At 40.2% G+C, this 24,859-nt stretch overlaps 1 protein-coding gene and 1 non-coding gene across 2 annotated transcripts in view; one reads left to right on the top strand and one right to left on the bottom strand.

Moving 5' to 3' along the window:
- Positions 1 to 10,059, top strand: part of PECR (peroxisomal trans-2-enoyl-CoA reductase) — a 50,740-nt gene extending 40,681 nt beyond the window's left edge. The window contains exons 7-8 of the mRNA XM_068968285.1: positions 6,309 to 6,420; positions 9,480 to 10,059. Of these exons, the coding sequence (XP_068824386.1) occupies positions 6,309 to 6,420; positions 9,480 to 9,565 (198 nt within the window). The 3' untranslated portion in view covers positions 9,566 to 10,059. The remainder of the gene's footprint in view (positions 1 to 6,308; positions 6,421 to 9,479) is intronic.
- Positions 10,060 to 13,538: 3,479 nt separating this feature from the next.
- Positions 13,539 to 13,661, bottom strand: LOC138077318 (small nucleolar RNA SNORA40). The gene has a single exon (XR_011144766.1). It is a non-coding gene; the product is annotated as a small nucleolar RNA SNORA40 (small nucleolar RNA).
- Between the last annotated feature and the right edge of the window lie 11,198 nt (positions 13,662 to 24,859).

The raw sequence follows: 24,859 nt of genomic DNA, 5'->3' as shown, positions 1-24,859 counted from the left end.
ACACACAGTTTATAGGATAAGAGTACCATTTCAAATCTACAAGGAAAGAATATTCAGCAAAAGTCTTGCAGCAGTTGACTGTTCATTTAGAAATAAATTAGACTCACCCATCTCATATCACATACAAAATAATTTTCAGATATATTAAAATGCTAAATATAAAAGCAATGCTATAGAACTCTAAGAGAAAAATGTGTTCTAATTCCTAGAGCTAGCTTTCATTATCAGTTTAATGTATATCTTTCCAGAAATTTACTGTGTATGCTTAAAGATATTTCTATTTACTGACTTTTTTTTTTTTTTTTAGAAAAATGGGATTCTATTGTATGTTTTTCTGCAACTTGCTATGGCTGTAGCATTAGACCCTGTTGCTGCACATTGAGATTTTATTAATTTTTTTATATTGTAGTAATTCTGCAGTGAACATTCTTGACTATAGTCATGAACTCTTATGTGGAGGGTAGCTTTCTAGAAGTAGAACTCCTGAACTAAAATAGACTTGCATATTAAATTTTAGAAGATACTGTTAAATTCAACATTTGATGAGCTATTTTGAGCAAGGTGCCAGATTTTTATTTGGAAAACTGAGAGTGATTTTGAAAGGATTTTAATCAAGGGATTTGTCTGATTAAGCTTTTATTTTAGAGAGAACCCTACTTATGTTTCTGAACAATTATATATTGTCTATATGCTGTGCTGTGCTTAGTCATTCAGTTGTGTTCAGCTCTTTGAGACCCCATGGACTGTAGCCCACCAGGATCCTGTGTCCATGGTCTGTAGTTACTGTATTAAAATTTGACATTGAGAAAATCAAGAAATATTTATGAATTCATTTAAAATAATCTTAATAAAATCATGGATGTTAGAGTTGGACCATAAAGCAGGCTGAGTGCCAAAGAATTGATACTTTTGAACTGTGGTGTTGGAGAAGACTTTTGAGAGTCCCTTGGGCTGCAAGGAGATCCAACCAGTCCATCCTAAAGGAAGTCAATCGCGAATATTCACTGGAGGGATTGATGCTGAAGCTGAAGCTCCAGTACTTTGGCCACCTGATAGGAAGAGCCAACTCATTAGAAAAGACTCTGATTCTGGGAAAGATTGAAGGCAAGAGAAGGGGACGACAGAGGATGAGATGGTTGGATGGCATTACCGACTCAATGGATGTGAGTTTGAGCAAGCTCTGAAAGATGGTGAAGGACAGGGAAGCCTGACATGCTGCAGTCCATGGGGTTCCAAAGAGTTGGATACAACTGAGCAATTGAACAACAAATAAAGGCATTGAATACTATAATATTTTTAATGAAAAATAGCTGCATTTTAAAATACAAAAATGAACAATTGTTGCTTTGTTTTACATGCTTTACACAGTTCTTTAATGTATGGCTTAATAGAAAACAGCTGGACTCTCACATCTGCTTCTGCTTTCAGTCGGTTACAATATGTTTTGGTAAAGCATGCAAAGAAAATCTGGCTTCATGCCAGTTAAAATAAAAGGAGGAGTATTTTAGCAGTCTTTTTGAGTAACTGTGGACATTCTTCTTTAATATTCAACAAGTGACAGTTTCTTTTCTTTTCCTATTGCTGTGTATTTTGTGTATTAAATGACCTGCCCCACTGCAATGTATTGGTACATACATGGTGCTTCCAAGGTGGCACTAGCAGGAAAGAACCTCCCTGCCAATGCAGGAGACATAAGAGATGCAGGTTCTATCCCTGGGTCAGGAAGATCCCCCTGGAGGAGGGCATGGCAACCCACTCTAGTATTCTTGCCTGCAAAATCCCATGGACAGAGTTTTCTGGTGAACTACATAGGGTCACAAAGAGTCCAACACGACTGAAGCGACTTAGAACACACTGTACGTACTTGATGTATGTACTAACGATACATTCTGTATATAATCATATCATTTACTTCATGCATGAGGACAAAGTATAACTATTACATAATTATATCGTTTACTTCATGCATGAGGACAAAGTATGACTATTACATAATTACATAGAACAGAATGTTATATGTACAAATTGCATTAAGTCAAATCAACTCTAGTCTCCATACTTATCACAACCAACGACTTTCCTTAATCCCAAGTTTTGAGAAACCCACAGCTCATCCATAAACTTGCCTCTCTTCTTGCTTTGGGCCCATAGCATGTGGTGGGTTCTAGACCTGAACTTTATCTGACATCTAGTTCTTACTTTTAAAAATATTTCTGTTTACTGACATTTTTACAAAAATGAGATTCTACTGTATGTTCTTTTCTGCAAATTGCTAAGGATGTAGTATAGTATATTTAATTAGACCGTGTTGTTGCACATTGGGATTTTATGTGTATTTTTATATAAATATATGTTTATGTTTCATAAATATAAATTTATATTTCTTAAAATCTCCCAGTTTTTCCTCACTAAACAAGACATCTTGTTGGACTAATGACTAATCAGCTCATGTGCACACATAACTATGGTGTCATACATTTGAATTTTTAAAAATCTGTGGGCAACTCTGGCCATCTGAGGTCTTAGCACAGTCAAACAACAGGTAGTTGAGCCTATACAGAGTATTGTTTTCCAGTGTCAACAACCATAAGGTGTAAGTCAATGCTTAAAATGCATAAGAAAATTGACCTCAAAGTGCATATATATATATATATATATATACATATATATATATATATATATATATATACATAAAATATTTAATGTCCAATCTTAACAAATGGCAGTTTCTTAAAGATTAATTGCAGTGTGGAATCTGAAGCCATTCAGTGAACTTTTTGTATTCCATTACATTAAAATTCCTTAGTATTCCTTGCACTTAGTTACTGAGTCTTTCATGCATAGATGATTTTGTAACACCAGACATTGGTCTTTTGGAAAATATTGATTCACTGAGTTATAGACATCTTCTGAATGTTGATACACAATTCATGATACAATACCAGATGATCACATGTATGAATGTCACCACTGATCTCTTCCAAAACTCTTTGGGTATTGGGAAACTGTCAAGGTCATGATGACATGTATTGATGCAACTTTTCCAAAATTCTAGTTTTCACTTGAAAGCTCAAATCTTATCATTGACAACAAATGCTGTCAGTTGTTTTCAGCTGCTTGAAGTGGCAGTGTCACTTGGTTCATTTTTGGAAAAATGTCTGCCAGATACCCAAGTGTGAACAACTGTGGTTTGTTAGTCATTCTCTCAAGCAGAAAACAAACAAAAAAATGTTTTGTGAAAAAAAATGACTAGTTTGTTTTGCAGCTCAAGCACATGTTCTTTTCCTCGAGACAGCCTTCATACTTCCATATATAGCGCAAGAGCTGAAGGTGTAATTCCCACTTCATCACACAGGATATTAAAAAGATGTGTACCCAGTAGTCAAGATTAATACGATTAATAATTTTAGTGCTCATTGAGGACATTTGAAAGTGAAACAGACTCTCCCCTCCCATTCCCAGGAGTACTTGCTGGTGAAAAATATTGTTGACTGTTAGTATGATGCTTCATGTCTGTTTTCCTGCCATGACTTGTGCTGAGGCATTTTTCCCATCATTGCTTTGGCACCATTAGTACAAATGTCAACACAGTGAAAAAGACAGATAAGGACTCAGTATTGTTATAGAACAGTGTGACTTCACAGATCCCCTGAAAAGATCTTAGGTGTGCCCAGGGTTTTGCCGACCATACTGTGGCTAATTGGGAAGGTGAGACGATGGATTGCAATAAGCTGCAGAATAAGGAGAGAGTTTCAGTCTCTGTCTTATAGGGTCCTAGCATCGCCAGGTCATGTTTTCAAGATCCTCTGGTGGCCCCAGCTAATCACTAATGTCACTTTTGGGGCTGAGCTTTGACAATACGCTATTGGTGGACTGTTCAGAACTGCTTATCAATGAGTTGTCTTCTTTTAAGTAATAGTTATTGAGATTGAGTTACGAGGGTCAATGTAGCTGTAGTTTTAAAAGGAACTGCCGGAGCTCCTATGGTGTCCCTCCACACCTCTTGGAGACAGAATGCAGCACTTGGCCGACCCCTCAAATGGCGTGTACTTGTACTCTATACTGATTTTACAGACTAGGAAACCAAGAGCCAGTGATGTTCAGTAATTTGCCTAAAGCCATGCATAAGTCATGTGGGCCTCCCAGGTGGTCTAGTGGTCAAGAAGCCCATCTACCAGTGCAGGAGATGCAAGAGACAAGGGTTCGTGTCTTTTCTGAGTTAGGCAATGGAAAATCCCTTTATTTGAAGGGCAGAGATGCAGAAAGATTCCTTCACTCTGTAAACACTTAATAAGTAGTTACTTTATTGTAAATACTGTCAAAGGATGAGGCCACCACTCGATATTTGAAACAGAACTCAGCACTAAAGCACATTTATTCCTGGTAAGGCGCAGTCTCTTGGAGTAGACTTTTGAGTTTTCTTTTTTTCCTTGGGGAAAGTATGGTTTTAGAGATTTGCAGACTTCGAGTGAGAGGGTCGTTGTTTGGCTGACACTCAGAAAGGAACTTATTGGCATGAGTCTTCCTGATTGGCTAACTTACAGGGTCAAGGAACTTTCACTGATTGGTTGACTAACAAAACAGTGTTCACAGGGTGAGTTGTCATTGATTGATTACACAGGATAAAGCTAGTTCTGATTGTTACTTGTTCCCAGGCCCCATCAGCCCTTTCCCACGAATGTGGGAACTTTTAAATTATAATTCCACACCAACTCTGTCCAGTAGAAATGTGATAATAATCACATATGTAATCTTAAACTTTGTAATAGCCACATTAAGAAAAGGTTTAAGAAGAGATGAAATTAGTTTAAAAAATAAATCTTATTTAACTTAGTATACCTAAAACATTATCATTTTAACAATTATTAATGAGACTATTTTACATTTTTCTTTTCCAAGAAGAAAAAGTCTTCTGAATCTGGTGTGTGGTTTTATACTTCCAGTGCCTCTCAATTCAGACTAGTTGTGTGGGAATGTTGTGTGTTTTGGTTGTGTCGTACGGTTAGTGGCCTGCTTTTAGGACAGCGCAGTCCTATACTACCTGCCCGGGACACAAGGATGGAGGGAAGGCTATGCCCGCCTTCTCTCAGGTCTCAGAGCCTCAAAGAGGCACAGCCCTATGAAAACACACGCTATAGTGCTCCATACAGGATCAGGACTGGGGTGAGACAAGCAAGGCACAAGCAGTATTTAGGGACTCGCTTGCTTTCAGTGTTGCTCAGGTGCAGGGTCCACCCGCCCCCCCAGAGTGAGTACCTCCTTAACTGATGCATCCCAAGCTCCTCATTAGTTTCACCCTTGTCTCAGCCCTGGTTGGCAGCCTGATAAAACCCAGATGATCTCAAGTGCAAGATCTTGGAGTCTGGAGTTTCAGTAAGCAGCCCTAGGGATTCTGATGTAGGAGCTTAAGATCACCCTTTGAGAAACTCTGCTTGTGTTAACAGCCTCATGTGAGACTCCGTTTACATCCAGTGAAATATTTCCATCTTTTTCTTTGGTTTTGGGAGTGGTTGTTGCTGAAGTCGCCAGTCACCTATCTATTTCTCAGGGCTGCAGCAGGATTCTGAAATCCTCCTGATAGAAAACTCCCGTACTCTGAGACCCTGGGCTTTGGGCCTGCGAGGAGCGTGGACTACCCAAGCTAGAATACCAGTTTATTGTTACACAGACACAGTGACCGTTTCAGGGAGAAACGTATAAAAGGCATGTGATGGTGTTGAAAACAATGAGGATCATGGAAGGAATTGAATTATTTGATGGCAGAGAGCAGGCGCAGCACTGCTTTCACTTTGGGTTCCTTCATGTTGTTTTATTTATTTTAAAAAAGATTTTAAAAAATGTTTTGGCCACATGACCCTGCCTACAGGTTCCTAGTTCCTTGGCCAGAGATTGAACCCCAAACCCCCTGCAGTGGAAGCGTGGAGTCTTAACCACTGGACCACCGGGAAAGTCCCTTAACTACTTCACATTGTGTGATTCATTTCACACTGGAGGACAAAGAAGCCTGGCGTGTCACAGTCCCTGGTATTGCAAAGAGTCAAACACGACTTAGTAACTGAACAACCACCAAAACGGCTCTTTTTATTTTGCCTTCACCCTAGTCACATCCCTGACTTTAATGATGCTCAAATAGAAAAAGGCATCTGTTATATACCTTCAGATTATAGTACACGCAGCCTGGCATTCTAGGCTGCAGGCTTCATGTTACAGTGCTGTAGTTTCAGATGTGATGTGTCTACTCGGAAATGGGAAGCAGCCAAAAGTGAGGAGTGTCTAATTTGTGAGCATGTGTGTGCTTCTGTTTCCAGATCTCCTCCTTGGTATGCTTCCTGCTGTCTCCTGCTGCTTCTTTTGTCACCGGACAGTTGGTGTATGTGGATGGAGGCCAGTCTCTGTACTCACAGTTATTTGAGGTACCAGGTGAGTGGCCAAGAAATGAGTCTGTCCCTCAGTTTTGTGCCTTTTCCTGTTCAGGTTTTCAAAATTTCCCTAAGTACTTAAGAAATAAGGGGTTTTTGTTTTGTTTTGTTTTCTTCTTCTTGTAGAACATCAAAAAAAATGGACGAAATATTTATAGTCATCATATGATTTTTAAAGGCAATGTTCCTAGTGCAGCAAATATCTAAATATCTTTCTTACAGCACACAGCTTTACCTGTTTAAAAAGTTGTTTGCATTTGCATAGGCTAGTGGAATTTTAACCTTGAAAAATATTCTCAGTGTGAGTATATATGTACAAGAAAGAGACAAGAACAGAGGCAGGAAGGTGCCATACTTTTGATATTTAACTTCTCTTTGTTTATCCAGTTAGTGGCTTGTGTATATGAGGGGGAGAATCAGACCTGTTAGATGGGGAGGGGTGGTATGGTGCTATTTTACAGTATCTTCGGGTTATAGATTGAGGGAAACCATAGGAATATGCTGTATTCATTCATTTTGGATGTACAAAACAATTTTATATATCTCAGTCTAATGTAGATATTGCATGCAAATGTGTGTATGTGTGTATCTTACGACTAGACCATCAAACTTTGGAGTTGAAAGTATCCTAAAAAATTAGTCAAGTATCACAGTTTCATCATACATGACAAAACACATCCATGAAATAAGGCGTGTCCAAGCTAATCACTCCCAAAATGTAGAAAAGGATATGAAATTCAAATGTGTCCAAACTGTTGCCAAAGATAGTTGATTAAATGATTGTCAGTGAATTAAAGGGCTTCTCTGGTGGCACAGTGATAAAGAATCTGCCTGCCGCCTGGGTTCAATCCCTGATTTGGGAAGATCCCCTGGAGTAGGAAGTGGCAACCCACTTCAGTATTCTAGACTTGAAGATCCCACGGACAGAGAAGCCTGGTGGGATATAGTCCATGGGGTTGCAAAGAGTCAAACGCAACTGAGTGCACACACAAAATTAAAATGTAGTTGATGTAGCATATACGTACTTGAATTTGCTGTTCAGGACTTATTCTTTTCATCCTACTCTTTCATGTGCTAATAGTCTAGTTGACGATTCAACCCTTGTTTGCATTAATCATTGATTGGTTTGGAGCTATAATATTACTCATTATTCCCCCCCCCGGTATAATTTTTTACTAACAGTACCATTGTAGTAATGTGTACAAGATTCAGTTTCTTTAAGGATCTCGTTTGGAAACATAGAAATGCCTGCATGGTTATACAATATTGTTTTCTGATAGTATTTAAAGTAGCAAAGGTGGAGGGAGAATCTTTCCACTTCCCTCACCAGTGGAGTTGAGTCAGTGTTTGTTAAAGCGAGGTACATCCCTTTTCATTTTTAGAGGGGGGAAAAAACCCCTCTAGGTGACTACTTCTCCAGGCCTCCAGTGAAATGGTTTTCCTTTGTCATTAGGAAATGGTTTTCCTTTGTCATTTTAAAACTATTTTTTAAGTTTTTGAAGAAAGCGGCCTCATCCACCTTTTAAGAATATGTGCATGTTTGATCGATCAATTGTGTCCAGCTCCTTGCGACCCTGTGGACTGTAGCCTGCCAGGCTCCTCTATCCATGGGATTTCCCAGGCAAGAATACTGGAGTGGGTTGCCATTTCCTTCTCCAGGGGATTTGCAACCTGCATCTCTTGCGTTGCCTGCTTTGGCGGGCAGATTCTTTTCCTCTATGCCACCTGGACTTACCTTTAAGAATATACTCTCCTAAAATAATGAGCGGAAATATTCAGCTGTTCGTTCTGGTTTTAAGATTGCCAGTCCTGCAGTGAGAATGCCTGGGATGAAAGCTAAGCTATACCCTTATTAGCTGATGTTCTTGAGGAAATTTATTTCTGTATGCCTTCATTTTCTTTTCTATAAAGTGAGGTCCCTTACAGTATTCATTTCATCAGCTGTTGGGAGGATTAGATTAGTTAATGCACATTAAAGGTACTGTATCAGATAGAATGCTTTTAGTTACAACTTAGACTGTCTCAAGCAAATGCAGGAATTTATTGTCTCAAATAACAGGTGAGTCTTCACTCTGCAGCTCACTGATTTCATCGAGGGCATTTTTTCCCCTTTTCCCTCTCTTTTTGCTGCTCTTTTTAATGTTGGCCATATCTTAACATGGACTCTCCTGGTGCCTGCCACTCCTGAAGCTCCATACTTCTTTGTTCATGCCCATCTGGACAGAGACAGAGGGGAGGGGATGACTTTTTCTCAGCATTTCTAACCAAATTCTGAGATTCTCTCTGCTTGGTACTAGCTTATGCAAGTGTCCATGCTTGACCAGTAACCTCAGCAAGGGAAATAGAGTGCACTTACTTAGATCAATCAGTGATCCAAGGATCACTTCTCCAGAACCTCATGGTTTTCTGAGTGGAAAGAAGAGATGGGAGACTGGATGCCGGGAGAGGGCAACTCTAAGTGTCTGGTACAAAGTAAGCATGTTTCAGAAGGTACTGTTACTAAGGAAGTAAGATTGGTTGAATGTCTACTTATGTCCAGTGCTATATGCAGGGATCATATGGACTCTCTCTGCTTTAACAGAGAGGTATTGTTATCTCCTCTAATAGATGGGGATTTCCCTGGTGGATCAGCTGGTTAAGAATCCACCTGCAATGCAGGAGACCAGCGTTCAATCCCTGGGTAAGGAAGATTCCCTGGAGAAGGGAATGGCAAACTGCTCAGTTTTCTTGCCTGGAGAATTTCATGGAGGAGCCAGGCAGGCTACAGTCCATGGTGTCGCAAAGTGAATGACTAACACTTACTTAATAGATGAGGAAACTGAGGCTCAGCAAGAGTCACTTCTCCAAACCTGTAGAAGTAACTTCTACAAAGTTACTAAGTGGCAGAGATGGGATTCAAATGGAGATTTTTCTCAAAACCTTTGCCACCTGTCCCAGTGATTTCTTTTTTCTTGCTAAGAAAAGGGTGATCCAGGGAATATGACAGATGGGTTTGGTGGGAACTAAGAGAACTGATGAGTTAATAGATTCGTGTCTGACCTGAAGTTTTCCGTTTAACAGATCATGACAACTGGCCTGAGGGAAGAGGGGACCCTTCTTTTGTCAAAAGCATAAAAGAGTCTTCTAACCATAAAGCCAAGCTGTAAGCTAAAGAAACATGGAAGTGTCCTTTGTCCCCAAGTGCCTTAACATCTCGACAATGCACTTCTGTACTTTACAGGAACTTATAATCTGTATGGGAAACTCACATTCTGATTTTTTAATGTTAATCAATTACATCTATGCAAAAGTTATTCCTGAAATAAATACATTAAGTGCCAACCAGTGTCCTTTAACTCGTGATAAAAAAAATTTAGGAGTGGAAATTAACATAATTTATGATTATATTTTTAATTCTAGGAAAGGTCTTTGAAAAGTGAAATAGTTTCAAGTTAATGATAGTGATATTATGATTTCCCAGAAGGTTCTATCTCCTTGTAAATATTACAATAAATCTAAATTGTGGCATCATTATGATTTTTACAACAATGACTCATTTTTGATGGCAAATACTTTTGGATCAATAAAGCTTTATATAATTATTCATGTGTGGTTTGTTCATGAAGTCATATTTGTACAAACCCTGTTAATAAAAAAGAAAAATGAAGTCATAACTGGTATTTTTTTCCGTCCTTTGCTTGATATGTGTCTTGATTTCTTAGCCAAAGTATTCCCCTTTCTCCATGTTTCTCCTGTTATATGCAAAAATATTTTTAATTAAAATCCATGCAGCTGTATTAGAGTTCAGTATTCTTCCTTCCGTTGATCCTTTCTGTCCATTGATCTTGATTTGTGGATTGTCATCTACAAACTGTATATGTTCTTTTTTTTTTTCTCTTCATCAATGAAACCTGTTTGACTTATTCCCTGTTGAAGTGAAGTAGTTTCTTTAACAGTAACACTCAGTTCAAAGCATATGATTGACCAAACCCTGAGCGGGGTGGGGCAGGACAGGTGTCAGCTGCAGAAATTGCAGAATCTGCAATTTTATCAGCATCCCAAGCAGGTCCGGGACTAGAATGAGGCTAATGAACCACTGTGGGTGCCGCATGTAAGGAGGTGCTCACTCTTGGGTGTGAACTGGGGAGGGTCGCCCTTGAGAGTGAGCCCAAGCTCCCTTTAACATTGTGTGCATGCTATGTATGTAGCAGAAATCTTCTTTTCCTCCTAGACTACGTTTTAATAGCCTTCTGAAGGTGATAACTTCATAGCTCCTAAGAATTACAAGTTGACTTAAAGGGCAGGGTGGCCCCAGCACAGGTTGGTGCAGAAAATGAAAGAAGCAGGGCTTGCTTTTCAAATTACCTCTTGTTGATGGTTGATGACCTCTTACATCTCCCTAGGCTGAGATTTGCTTATTTCTATCTAACACATGTAGCACTAAACTTAGCTCCAACTCCTTATTAGATCTTCTTGTTTGACCATGACTGTATAGCTGGTCGCTATCTGTGTTCTAGAATTAGAAGTCCGCACTCCAGGATCTCTGTGTGTCATCACAGTGCCTTGTCAATAATGTTCTTCTGCGACTGCACTTGGTAAATTTTGCTGTAGACTGGATGTTCTTGAGTGGAACTCATTCATTCAGCTAATAATTTGGTGCCCATTCTATGTGCTCAACATTATGGTAGGAGTTTGACGTTCAGTGGTGAAAAAGAAAAAAAAAAAAAATATATATATATATAAAATACAGAAATATAAATTTTAAGTTTTGATTTATCTTTTTATTGAAGTGTGGTTGATTTATAATGTATTTGTTTCAGGTGTATAGCAAAGTGATTCTCACACACACCCCCCCACACACATATACATATTCTTTTTCAGATTCTTTTCCATTGTGGGTTATCACAAGACACTGAATATAGTTCCCTGTATTATACAGTGGGTCCTTATTTATCTATTTTGTAATAGTAGTATATATCTATTAATTCCAGACTCCTAATTAATCCCCCCTTTCTGCTTTGTTAACCATAAATTTATGTTCTATGTGAGTCTGTTTCTGTGTTGTAAATAGGTTCAGTTGTATTATTAAGATTCCATATATAAGTGATATTTGTCTTTGTCTGACATTTCACATAGTATGATAATCTCTAGGTCTATCCATATTGTTACAAATGGCATTATGTCACTCTTTTTATGACTGAGTAGTATTCCATTGTATACATGTACCATATTTTCTCTGTCAATAGACATTTAGGTTGCTTCCATATCTTGGCTATTATAAATAGTGCCGCTGTGAACATTGGGGTGAATGTATCTTTTTGAATTAGAGTTTTCCTCTTTCCCAGATATATGCCCAGGAGTGGGATTGTTGGGTCATGTGGCAACTCTGTTTTTAGTTTTTAAGGAACCTCTATACTGTTTTCCATAGTGGCTGTACCAGTTTACATTCCCACCAGCACGATAGGAGGGTTCCCTTTTCTCTGCACCCTCTCTAGCATAAAATTCTCCATTATTTTAAGTGCTAACAAGGATAAGGTCATGGTACTAAAGGCATGTAAGAAAGAAAGGAAGAAAAGGACATCTAAGGGGGGGGGAAGACATTTCTATAGTTACTCATGTCAAAAGAGGTTGTTGATAAGATGACCTTTGTGGATGTTATCACCTCTCTCTCTCTGTCACACACACACACACAGGTCTTTAGTTCGTGGCTTGTGTTAGTTGAGGTTCTCAGAGAAGAAGGTGCCAAGACACAGTAAAACGTGCATGAGATGTCTGGAGAATGTGCCCATGGAGGATAAAGGGCAGGGAGCCCAAGAAGGCATCTATAGCCTTCAGACCACAGTGGTGTCTAACACCTGTAGAAGAGGGAGGGGGAGAGGAATGGGCAGGAAATACCTCGGGTTACCGCCAGAGTTGCCACATGCGTGAGATCAGTCACAGTGGGGCAGAAGGGCATCAGGAGGTGGGCAGTAGGTCATCTGGCCCACATGTGCCCTTCCGCCCTCTCCCCACTCTGTAAAAGCTGTGATTCCTCCTCCTGGTGATGGCAATGCCTTTTCTCATCAGCTTGGAAACAGTGTCAGACTTTTATTTTTTGGGCTCCAAAATCACTGCAGATGGTGATTGCAGCCATGAAATTAAAAGACGCTTTCTCCTTGGAAGAAAAGTTATGACCAACCTAGATAGCATATTCAAAAACAGAGACATTACTTTGCCGACTAAGGTCCGTCTAGTCAAGGCTATGGTTTTTCCAGTAGTCATGTATGGATGTGAGAGTTGGACTGTGAAGAAGGCTGAGCACCGAAGAATTGATGCTTTTGAGCTGTGGTGTTGGAGAAGACTCTCGAGAGTCCCTTGGACTGCAAGGAGCTCATCAAACCAGTCAATCCTATAGGAAATCATTTCTGAATAGTCATTGGAAGGACTGATGCTGAAACTGAAGCTTCAGTACTTTGGCTGCCTGATGTGAAGAGCTGACTCATGAGAAAAGAACCTGATGCTGGGAAAGATTTGAAGGCAGGAGGAGAAGGGGACGACAAAGGACAAAATTGTTGGATGGCATCACTGACTCGATGGACATGAGTTTGAGCAAGTTCCAGGAGATGGTGAAGGACAGGGAAGTCTGGCGTGCTGTAGTCCTTGGGGTCACAAAGAGTTGGGCATGACTGAGTGACTGACCAACAGATGGTAAAGAATCTGGCCTGCAGTGTGGGAGACCTGGGTTCAATCCCTGGATTGGGAAGATCCCCTGGAGAAGGAAATGGCAACCCACTCCAGTATTCTTGCCTGGAGAATTCCATGGACAGAAGAGCCTGGCAGGCTGTGGTCCATGGGCTTGCAAAGATTCAGACACAAATGAGTGACTAACACATATATACTTTGCTTTCCAATGGAATACAGACACACTTCAAGGCTACCCTTTTAAAAGCCTTTTAAAAATCAAATACTGTGTTCTTAAGATAAAAGCCGAAACAAAGAAGCCATCTTTGTTTCATGTCAACATTAAAATTATAGTACTAAATCAATACAACTGATAATTTAAAAGCGTAAGATATGAGGAAAGAGTATCAGCTCTATACTCCTGGAAGCAAACTTTATGTTCACCGATATACCCCCATCACTTGAATCTCTTTTCAGTGTCATGTTCCTTCTTATCTGTATCAAAACTCACACTGAGCAAAGAGTTATGGGTTGCAAAAGAGGATTTCTTTTTGCACCTATCTATAAGTCTTTGTCTATAAATTAAAAACAAACAGAAGTGCTATCCCATTTAACACTACCAGGTGCTTGGCTCAAAAGTGTCCCCTTGTGGTTAATGGTGGAACACCAGCCTGTCTGAGCAGCACCTTTTTGGGTTTCTAAGATCTGGCGGCAGAGCTCCAACTTGAGCTGTGGTTTCTCCTCTCGGGATCTCGTCTCCACTCCTAGTTTACAAGGGTTCCGCTTCACCAAGTGGCTGTTTATTGAAATAAGAGGGAAGGTTTGAACCATATTCAAAAAAGTCATATTAGATCAAAAGCTAGTGATTAAATCACTAGTTAGCGTGTTAGATCAAAAGCTAGTCCTTGTTTTGACTAGCCCAGTCATCTAAAAGGATACTTATCTCCAGTTATCTAAAGGGATAGTTTGAATCATGTGGACAACACTGTTTATGACTTGTATGGCAACTAAATCCATCTGTTGGTTAGCCCAGGCATGTCCCTCTGAGTAAGAGGCATGCCTGCCCTCTGCCCTAGTAGGAGTTTAGATTGTGGAGACCCGCCAGGTCCTGATGCTTTCATCATCAGCACTGCATTCCAGGAGATCTCCTGATTCCTCCTCTGCCCTCTCACCTGGTTCTCAAGAGTGAGCCTCCTCACCTTTGTTCAGCCTCCACACCTACTCCCCTGGAGGCTGTCAGTTCTCTAAAAGGAGACATTTCAAAAGTCCCTTCTGATTGAAGCCACTTGGCTGAGGTTGCCAATAAGTGAAAGGGTTATTTACTCAGTCATATCCGACTCTTTGTGACCCCATGGACTGTAGCCTGCCAGGTTCCTCTGTTGATGGAATTCTCCAGGCAAGAGTACTGGAGTGGCTAACCATTTCCTTCTCCAGGGGATCTTCCCAACCCAGAAACTGAGCCTGAGTCTCCTGCATTGGCAGACGGGGTCTTTACCACTGAGCCACCAGGGAACCCCTGAGGTTATTAATAACTTTTATGCTTATTGCTTCCTTGTATCATCTCCGCCTTCTTATTTTGTCCTTTACTGTCCATTTCTGCAGAGCTCTTGGTGGGCTGTCTTTCCATGAGTTATGGATTTTAGAGTCTGCCGGAGTCCCAACTGCCTGGGTTCAAATCCTAGCTTCTACCACTTAATTACTCTGGTGACAGCTTAGAGATAATTGATGAATTTGAATGTGGATTGGTTATTAGTAGGTAATGTCAAATAATTACTGGTCATTTTGTTAGATTTGCTAATGGTATGGCAGTTACATTTTTTAAAAAGCCTTTACCCATTAGGGAAGAAATATTGGTATTGGGATTTGCCTTAAAATACTCCAGTTTAGGAAAAGATGGTGGTGGGGAGGCAGGAAGCAGATGAAACAACACTGGAAGCATGGCAGTAATTGTTAAAGCAAGGTGACAGATACTCTATATGCTATATATGTATATATATACAGTATATGGCTGATCCTACTAGTCTCTCCACATTTGGATAAGTTTAGAAATTCCCCAAATAAAAAATTGTATACAGATGCTCTTATTTGCAGCGCAGAAATAGAGACACAGATGTAGGGAACAAAGTATGGACACCAAGGGGGAAAGAAGGGTGGGATTAATTGGGAGATTGGGATTGACATATACACACTTGATACTATGTATAAGGTGGCTCAGTGGTACAGAGTCTGCCTGCAATGCAGGGGACCTGGGTTTGATCCCTGAGTCTGGAAGATCCCCTCGAGGAGGGCATGGCAAACCACTCCAATATTCTTGCCTGGAGAATCCCATGGACAGAGGAGTGTGGCAAGCTACAGTCCATGGGGTCGCAGAGTCAGACATGACTGAAGTGACTTAGCATGTCTGGGTGCATAAATTAGATAACTAATGAGAACCTACTGCATAGCACAGGAAACGACGCAGTGTTGACCTAAATGAGAAGAATATCCAAAAAAGAGGGGATATATGTATGCACAGAGCTGATTCACTTTGCTGTACAGTAGAAGCTAATACAACATTGTAAAGTAATTGTGCTCCAATAAAATTTTAAAAAATAAACAACTAGAAAATAAAAATGGTCTCATTAATTACTTGGATAGGGGGTGACATGGGCAAGAGTTAATTGGTTATAAATAAGGGTTATTTGGGAGAAACAGGCAGACTTTTCACTGGACAGCTAGTGGTTTATGTGACAGAGGGCATGGGAGACCAATTCCAAATGGAATATGTATTTAGTAATTCAAAGCCATTGCTTCTTAAACTGAATTCTGCCCTGTAGACCTTGGATGTAACCCATCCAAGCTCCTGGCCAGCCTCCCATACTGGCTTAGTCAACATGACCAGTTAGTTCTAATATAAGCCAGTTGAGTAAATATGAAGGGTTGCAAGAGATGGACTCCATCTGATATTCTGATAACGCTGCTATACCTGAGTTCATATATTTGAATGGAGACATGATGTCCAGTTGGTAAAAATGGAAAAACTCAAATCAGCAAAGTAAAAACAATATTCCTGATTTCTCTTGCATATTTTGAATCATTCTGTTTCTTTTTTCATCTGTCCTGACTGAATCACACATTTATTTAGAGTTTGTAGTTCTAAGTAAGACTCAACAGAATCACCTTCTTTCAAATGCTACTAATTACCATGGACTTAAATAGCAAAGATTTTTTTAAAAGTCATTTCTATGGATGATTCAGAGTAGAAGTTAATCAGAATTCCTTACCCTGTAATTTTAACACACTGAAGTAAGAGCTATATATTAAATCTTTGCTTTGTTAGGTTTCTTCAGTTCCCTGTTAGCCTTCTACAGCTTCTTCTTAAACCAAGAAGTATGCTGTGAAAAGAAGAGAAGGGAAAAGCAAAGGAGAAAAGGAAAGATACAAGCATCTGAGCGCAGAGTTCCAAAGAATAGCAAGAAGAGATAAGAAAGCCTTCCTCAGCGATCAGTGCAAAGAAATAGAGGAAAACAAAAGAATGGGAAAGACTAGAGATCTCTTCAAGAAAATTAGAGGGAACATTTCATGCAAAGATGGGCTCAATAAAGGACAGAAATGGTATGGACCTCACAGAAGCAGAAGATATTAAGAAGAGGTGGCAAGAATACACAGAAGAACTGTACAAAAAAGATCTTCATGACCAAGATAATCACGATGGTATGATCACTCACCTAGAGCCAGACATCCTGGAAGGTGAAGTGAAGTGGGCCTTAGAAAGCATTAGTACAAACAAAGCTAGTGGAGGTGATGGAATTCCAGTGGAGCTATTTCAAATCCTGAAAGATGATGCTGTGAAAGTGCTGCACTCAATATGCCAGCAAATTTGGAAAACTCAGCAGTGGCCACAGGACTGGAAAAGGTCAGTTTTCATTCCAATCCCAAAGAAAGGCAATGCCAAAGAATGCTCAAACTACCGCACAATTGCACTCATCTCACATGCTAGTAAAGTAATGCTCAAGATTCTCCAAGCCAGGCTTCAGCAATATGTGAACCGTGAACTTCCAGATGTTCAAGCTGGTTTTAGAAAAGGCAGAGGAATCAGAGATCAAATTGCCAACATCCACTGGATCATGGCAAAAGCAAGAGAGTTCTAGAAAAACATCTATTTCTGCTTTATTGACTATGCCAAAGCCTTTGACTGTGTGGATCACAATAAACTGTGGAAAATTCTGAAAGAGATGGGAATACCAGACCACCTGATCTGCCTGTTGAGAAATCTGTATGCAGGCCAGGAAGCAACAGTTAGGACTGGACATGGAACAACAGACTGGTTCCAAATAGGAAAAGGAGTACGTCAAGGCTATATATTGTCACCCTGCTTATTTAACTTCTATGCAGAGTACATCATGAGAAACGCTGGGCTGGAAGAAGCACAAGCTGAATCTTGATTCAAGATTGCCGGGAGAAATATCAATAACCTCAGATATGCAGATGACACAACTCTCGTGGCAGAAAGTGAAGGGGAACTAAAAAGCCTCTTGATTAAAGTGAAAGAGGAGAGTGAAAAAGTTGGCTTAAAGCTCAACATTCAGAAGATGAAGATCATGGCATCTGGTCCCATCACTTCATGGGAAATAGATGGGGAAACAGTGGAAACAATGTCAAACTTTATTTTGGGGGGCTCCAAAATCACTGTAGATGGTGACTGCAGCCATGAAATTAAAAGCTTACTCCTTGGAAGAAAAGTTATGACCAACCTAGACAGCATATTGAAAAGCAGAGACATTACTTTGCCAACAAATGTCTGTCTAGTCAAGGCTATGGTTTTTCCAGTGGTCATGTATGGATGTGAGAGTTGGACTGTGAAGAAAGCTCAGCCCCGAAGAATTGATGCTTTCAAACTGTGGTGTTGGAGAAGACTCTTGAGAGTCCCTTGGACTGCAAGGAGATGCAACCAGACCATTCTAAAGGAGATCAGCCCTGGGTGTTCTTTGGAAGGAATGATGCTAAAGCTTAAACTTCAGTACTTTGGCCACCTCATGTGAAGAGTTGACTCATTGGAAAAGACTCTGATGCTGGGAGGGATTGGGGGCAGGAGGAGAAGGGGATGACAGAGGATGAGATGGCTGGATGGCATCACCGACTCGATGGATGTGAGTTTGAGTGAACTCCGGGAGATGGTGATGGACAGGGAGGCCTGGTGTGCTGCGATTCATGGGGTCGCAAAGAATCGGACATGACTGAGCGACTGAACTGAACTGAACTGATAATCTATTTCTTCCTGCAAGAAGATTCACTTGTGAGGCATTGAGTGTGGATTTGGGGTTAGTGGGATTGACTGTGGTGAGAAGGAAAGAGAGATGGAGCAGCCTTCTCTTCTACATTGTTGAGATGGAGATTAGGGGACCTCAGAGGGTGGCTACCTTTATCCGATATTTACTAATTAGTTCTTACCATTTCATTTGGAGGAATGAAACTAGAGAGATTTCAGTGGATACAGAAGAGTACATTTTGCTGATCAAGCAAAGTGTGTGTGTGTGGGGGGGGGGGGGTGGGGTGGGTAGGGAATGGGCCTTGTAGTTTGCTTTTGAGCTCAAATTGGAGAATCAAAAATACATTGCCCAGAAACTACAGAATCACTAATGATGGATAATAATAACTAGCATTTATTGAGTGATTACTATATGCCAGACAATGCCCAGCACCTTCCATGAATGATCTTATTTTAACCATTCAAAAACCATGTGAGGTAGGTTTCATCAGTAACAGTATTTTACAGTGAGGAAACTGGCATAAACAATCAAGTAACTTGTTTAAGATCTCAGTTAGCAAATGGCAGAAGTAAAATTTCAATGAAAGGAGTTTAGCTTTAGAGCCTGTGACCAATGCAATATACTGAGAATGACTGGAACCAAGACATCAAGAAATAATTTTGAAATAAGATTTTGAAAAAATTTTAATAAAACTATTTGTACACACGTTAAAGAGAATAATATCATCATGCCCCAACCCAGTTTTAATAATGATCTATATTTTTCCAAATTTTTATTTCTCTCCTACTTGATTTTTAAGAATTTTAGGGCAAATTCCAAATGTCCTGTCATTTCTCAGAAAGTTAATTTTAATCTAATTGAAAATATTAATGTGAACAGAAAAAAACATAGATCATTCTCAAAAGTGGGACAGTGATTCACCATGGTAGCATAAGAAAAACCCACGTGGCCAGCAACAGTAGTGCTCACCTACCACTGCCCATAAGACACACACCCCCTCCTTGGGCTGCAAATGTCTGCTTTGCTCGGTGTCTTGCTTGGTGTATACATCCCTCTTTTGCAGAAGGATACATCAGACTCTCAGTGCTAAATTAAACCACTTCCCTTTCCCCCGAAACCATGTCCAAAAATAAATAAATTTTGATTTTCTGGGCCGCTTTGATAAACGGAACTAATGAGCTGGTCTGGCGTATAGGAATTTTCAGCCAGCTTGAGAGTTGTGTGTACGTCTAGGCTACATCCTTCACTTCTGGTGAGTTGGTGAGCATGATTCAGCATCCCTGAATTCTGAGAACTCTGGAGAGACAGATACGAGTTTGAGTTTCTAGATCTGCAAACAGGTTTGTTACTAGACCTGGAGTGCCAGCCTTTGGGCAGTGGGCGGTGTTCATCACACTTCTCGCCTGGTTTTAACCGTTTGCCTTGTCTGCTCTGACTTAGCAGCCTCAGTCCTTCATTTTTTTTTAGTATCTGTTTATTTATTATTTGGCTGCGTCAGGTCTTAGTTGCGGCACGTGGGACCTTTCATGGCATCACACAGACTCTCTAGTTGTAGTGCGTGGATTTAGTTGCTCTGCAGCCTGTAGGATCTTAGTTCCCTGACAAGGGATTGAACCTGTGTTCCCTGCATTACAAGTCGAATTCTTAACCACTGGGCCACAGGGAATTCCCCCAATCCTTCTTTATATCACCTTCCATGAAACTACCTGAGTCCTTTTATTTTAAAAGTAAATAATTAAGAACATGATGTCCTTTTGATTGTACTACTGTCTTAATTAGAATTGCTATTTGTAAATACTGAGTGGTCTACATAGTTCTATATTTTGATAGGGTAAATAATCAGAAATACAATTCTCTTTCTCAGATAGATAGATAGATCTATCTTTGTTTTTTTTCCTCTTTTTAAGATGTGGCCATATATATTATATGGAGAAGGAAATGGCAACCCACTCCAGGATTCTTGTCTGGGAAATCCCATGGACAGTGGATCCTAGTGGGCTACAGTCCATGGGGTCACAAGAGTCAGACATGACTTAGCAACTAAATCACCACCACCATATATATATATTTTAAAATATAATTAATTATATATATAGTATAGCTTGCCATTTTACCCATTTCTAGGTATATGATCCATATTTTACTTATAGGCAACCCTAAGGTAGAATTCCAATTTCTCGAATCAGTTCAGTTCAGTTCAGTCGCTCAGTCGTGTCCGACTCTTTGTGACCCCATGAATCGCAGCACACTAGGCCTCCCTGTCCATCACCATCTCCCGGACTTCACTCAAACTCACATACATCTAGTCGGTGATGCCATCCAGCCATCTTATCCTCTGTCATCCCCTTCTCCTCCTGCCCCCCATCCTTCTGATCATCAGAGTCTTTTCCAATGAGTCAACTCTTTGCATGAGGTGGCCAAAGTACTGGAGTTTCAGCTTTAGCATCATTCCTTCCAAAGAACACCCAGGGTTGATCTCCTTTAGAATGGTCTGGTTGGATCTCTTTGCAGCCCAAGGGACTCTCAAGAGTCTTCTCCAACATCACAGTTCAAAAGTAAATTCAAATATGTATTACATTGATGGTATACAAATACAAATGTTCCAACTTCAAGTTTGTTTGAGAAAATATCCAGAATATAGCAAGATCAAGTAGAATTAAATTAATACACAATAACTGGGAAAACATCAAAATATGACATTTAAATCCTGCCTAGAAAGATCAAGTAGAAATTTTGCTGTTGATTTGTATATATTTTTGGATTGTCTAAGTTTTTGGAGTCAATTCATAAAAGGCATCTTTGGTTTACAAACAACACACTTCAAATGTAGTTTATTTCAATCTAAAGCACATGTTTTATATTTACGTGAAATTTTAGCTAGTTTTAGTGAAAGATATAAATTCTTGTATAGAATTCAAAATGCCATGCTTCAAATTTTAAATTATTAGATTGAAGAAGTTGTACTGAAGAAAAAATAAAGATCATTGCATTCTTGAAAATTCAGGTAAACATTAACATTTTAAATTTCCTTATATAGTACATTTTAAATGTGTTTTGAAATTTAGAAAGCATTTTATACAAAATCTTCAAATTTGGAATGCTTTAAAAAAACAACGAAATTTATAAGTGGTTCTTTTTTCAGAGAGGATGGGAGACGGGATAGTCGATTTGACTCTCACTTGTCTAGAACATGAACTTTTGCTATTTCTTGTTTTCCAAATACCAAACACATTAAAGGAAAACAATCAGATGCAGTTATTCATGTTTTACCAATAAAAGATGAATGATTTTCATCAAGTATTTAAAAAAATTGTTCGTTTGGAGTGTGCCTTTCCAAATCATTCTGGAGATTCTAACATCTCTGAACATTATTTTTTATTTCAACAAATTTTTAAGGCTGTGTGAATCACAATATTTCAAACTCCTTTTGAAGGAAGATACCCTTTAGTTGTAAATAGAAATTACTCATTACATTTAAATGAGTTGCTTATAGTTATACATAATTTTGATTCATTCAGTGTCTGCTTGACTAGATGCTTGATTTTAGAAACAAATAGTAGTAGCTGACTTGCCTTGTGTAATCTAAATTTGCTTTGAGGACAGAGTAACAATATTTTGATAATACCTGGTTACTGAGAAGGGGCTTCCCCAGTGGCTCAGTGGTAAAGAATCTGCTTGTCAGTGCAGGAGATTCAGGGTTTGATCCCTGGGTCTGGAAGATCCCCTGGAGAAGAAAATGTCAACCTGTTCCAGTATTCTTGCCTGGGAAATCTCAAGGACAGAGGAGCCTGGCTGGCTACAGTCCATGAGATCGCAAAGAGTCGGACATGACTTAGCGACTAAACAAGTTACTCGAAAGTGAAGGCTCCTGCAGTAGAGGGTTAGTTTTAATATAACACACTGCTTCCAAAGAAGAGGTTTTTTAAAAACTCATTTTTATTTTAAAAAATGGAGGTGAAATTGACATAAAATTAATTTTAAAATGAATGATTCAGTGGCATTTAGTATGTTCACAGTGTTCTGTAACCACCACCTCTATCTAGTCCCAAAATATTCCCAAAGGGAAACTCCATAAGGCAGTTGCTCTGCATTTCCCCGCTCGGCACCCCGGGCAACAATCAGGCAGAGTTCTGTCCCTATGGATTTACCCACTCTGGGATATGTCATGTATATGGAATTGTACAATATGTGATTCTTGGTGTCTAGCTCTTTTCATGTACCATAATGCTTTTGAGGTTCATCCAAATTGTAGCATGCATTTTTAATCAATTTATGTAGGTGAGATTGCCTCCACTGTTGGACAGGACTCTCTTAACCTTATTTATAGAATGTTCCTTCTTAAGAGCAAAAGGATTTTGTGATAATGCCTAGAGAACTTAATATGTTTTACTATGATAAAAGGACGAAGAAAATAAATATCAGCCTATCTCACTCTGAAGTAGTCTGATACAAGAATTCCTGGCCTTTTCAGAGGAAGGAAATTCTGAGCTCATGGAATGACCAGGGGTATAGATTTAGGTCTTGGGGCTACCAGGCAATGGATGCTATGACGTGCCACCCAGATCTTCTTCAGGAAGAAAGGAGTTCCTGGGGCGACTACCAGAAGGGCCAGCAGTCAGCCCTCAGCAGCTACCAGCCAATCTCAGCCAAGGTCATGTTCCCTTTCCAGGTGGCCCTCATCCAGAGGCTGATATCATGGAGGTAGAAAGGCTAAGCCCTCTTGTACCAACACAGAACAGCTCAGCTGTGAAGTCCCCATAGAGCTGGCTGAGACCCAGCGCTGCTCCCTTTTCTTCCCTTCCCTCCCATAGCATTCCGTGAGTGCTCCTCACTAAGCCTCCTAAAGCTCTGAGTACTCCCAGCTAGACCTCCTGAAAGATATGTGCTCTCCATTGTTTGTTGTTTAGTCCCTAAGTCGTGTCTGATTCTTCGCAACCCCAAGGACTGAACCCTGCCAGGTTCCTCTGTCCGTGGGATTTTCCAGGCAAGAATACTGGAGTGGGTTGCCATTTCCTTCTCCAGGGGATCTTCCCGACCCAGGGAACCCATATCTCCTGCATTGGCAGGTAGATTCTTAACCACTGAGCTATCTAGGAAGCCCTGTGCTTTCCATTATGCCTCCTATAAGCCCTGAGTGATTCCTGCTAATCTTCTGTAAACTCACTCCATCTCAGAGTCTGCTTCCCTGGAAACCCAGTGTATAGTCCCAAAGTTTGCATGGTTCCACGAGGCAGTCCAGGAAATGAAGTTAGGCGCCTTCTCTAAGCTGAGAAGCTTAGCTTTTTCCTACTGGAGACTTGCTATTGTACCAGAGATCATCTCTCCAAATTAAAATAATTTTTCCTTTCATGGTCTTTAAAGCAAAATCTCTTCTGGATATTGGATGGGGAGCAATTAAGGGTTTTGTTTTTTTTATTTGTTAAGTCTTATTTGAGTTGGACTGTAAAGAAAACTGAGTGCCAAAGAATTGATGCTTTTGAACTGTGGTGTTGGAGAAGACTCTTGAGAGTCCCTTGGATGGCAAGGAGATCCAACCTATCCATCCTAAAGGAAATCAGTCCTGAATAGTCATTGGAAGGACTGATGCTGAAGCTGAAACTCCAATACTTTGGCCACCTGATGCGAAGAACTGACTCATTGGAAAAGACCCTGATGCTGGGAAAGACTGGAGGCAGGAGGAGAAGGGGATGCAGAGGATGAGATGGTTGGATGACATCTCCAGTTCAGTGGACATGAGTTTGAGCAAGCTCTGGGAGTTAGTGATAGACAGGGAGGCCTGGCATACTACAGTCCATGGGATCACAAAGTGTCGGACACGACTAAGCGACTGAACTGATTTCCCACAGAAATCATTCTCCCATCTGGCCAATACGTGCATGTTCAAGGGTTCTTTTGCCTTGTCAAGGATCTCAGTGGTGCTAGGAATCAGAAAGGGGATACACTCAAATTTGGGGTTAAATTGTTATACCAGTTTCTCATTTTTATAATACATTTTCTAGAGGCAGAAAACCATCAATGTTTAATATGACCTGGCCAAGGATGGGTCTCCCTTTAACTGAGGAGTCCTTATGATTAAAATAGCCTATAGACAAAAACAAACAAAAAAACCAGGGCAACTTATCCATATAGGGTGTACAGGAAAGATGTACATGGAGGGTGGCTCTATGTAAAAACCCTGCCTGAAGTGACAAACACCTTTCTAGATTGGAAACAGCTCAGGCAGAGTTGATGTGGGGTTCAGCGAGGGAAGGGAGAATGGAGTTTACAGACTTAAGTAGCAGTCTTTACAGTCGTAGGAAAGGGCCCTCATGGCTTATACTGAAAAGAGCCTCAACTCCAGCCAAGCAGAGCATTAAGCATCTATCACCTTGCTGAGTTTCACTCTTTCCTTGTCCAAATACTGGCATAGGGTGCTATTCTGTGATGGAGGGGCACCTCCCTTCAGACACAACTCCCTGCCGATGGTCTCCTGGTACTGGCCTCTCTGCTTCCTGCTCCGTCCTGTGTGTTCCAGCTTGTCCCCACCTCTGCTCCTCACACTCATACTCAGCC

The sequence above is a fragment of the Capricornis sumatraensis genome, chromosome 3 (assembly GCF_032405125.1).
Source record: "Capricornis sumatraensis isolate serow.1 chromosome 3, serow.2, whole genome shotgun sequence".
In the NCBI taxonomy this organism is placed as follows: Eukaryota; Metazoa; Chordata; class Mammalia; order Artiodactyla; family Bovidae; genus Capricornis; species Capricornis sumatraensis.
The sequence above is the reverse complement of the archived record's forward strand: the minus strand, read 5'-3'. Positions and strand labels throughout refer to the sequence as shown.